The following is a 537-nucleotide window of genomic DNA, read 5'->3' on the forward strand; positions in this document are numbered from 1 at the left end:
TCACGACGCAGGTGGCGATGATAATGAACTTATCAGGGGAAGTGATAAGTGCGGCGAAGTGAGCGAGCGTGACCGGGATGAGATAGGCCGCGAGGAGTCCCCGGATGAGTGCGCTGACGAAGGCGAAGGCGAAGAAGAGAGGCGAGGGAATAACGATGAGGTCTTGGAAAGTCTTTTGATGTTGAGAAGTGCAAATAGTGTTGAGTGCGATGAGGAGTGGAGTGCTGTTGACTTAGTCGTGAGTGAAGCGAGAGGTGACCAAAGTTCTCAAGAAAAAGCGATTAAAGTCAGTGTTAAAGTGATTGAAGAGAATTCTTCCGAAAGAGAAGCCAGTGCTGATTTGAAAGCTGAAAATCATCCGCGCGCCGACTCGTCCGCTGAAGGCGAGGCCTGCGCGGACACTCACAAGACAGCCATGAGCGACTCGAGTAACCGCGACTCCGGCACGAGTTACTTGAGCGAGGGCGAGGACAGCGACGACGACACCCTGGAGGGGCGGAATAGCGACGGCGACGCCATGATGGTGAGCAGCACAGA

At 54.2% G+C, this 537-nt stretch overlaps 1 protein-coding gene across 1 annotated transcript; it reads left to right on the top strand.

Moving 5' to 3' along the window:
• Positions 1-6: 6 nt before the first annotated feature.
• Positions 7-537, top strand: LOC119586836 (the record flags this gene model as incomplete). The annotated part of the gene is given in 1 exon segment (XM_037935564.1): positions 7-537. A coding segment is annotated over 1 exon segment (359 nt), but the record flags the coding sequence as incomplete, so codon positions are not given.

Source organism: Penaeus monodon, chromosome 22 (genome assembly GCF_015228065.2).
Source record: "Penaeus monodon isolate SGIC_2016 chromosome 22, NSTDA_Pmon_1, whole genome shotgun sequence".
Classification (NCBI taxonomy): domain Eukaryota; kingdom Metazoa; phylum Arthropoda; class Malacostraca; order Decapoda; family Penaeidae; genus Penaeus; species Penaeus monodon.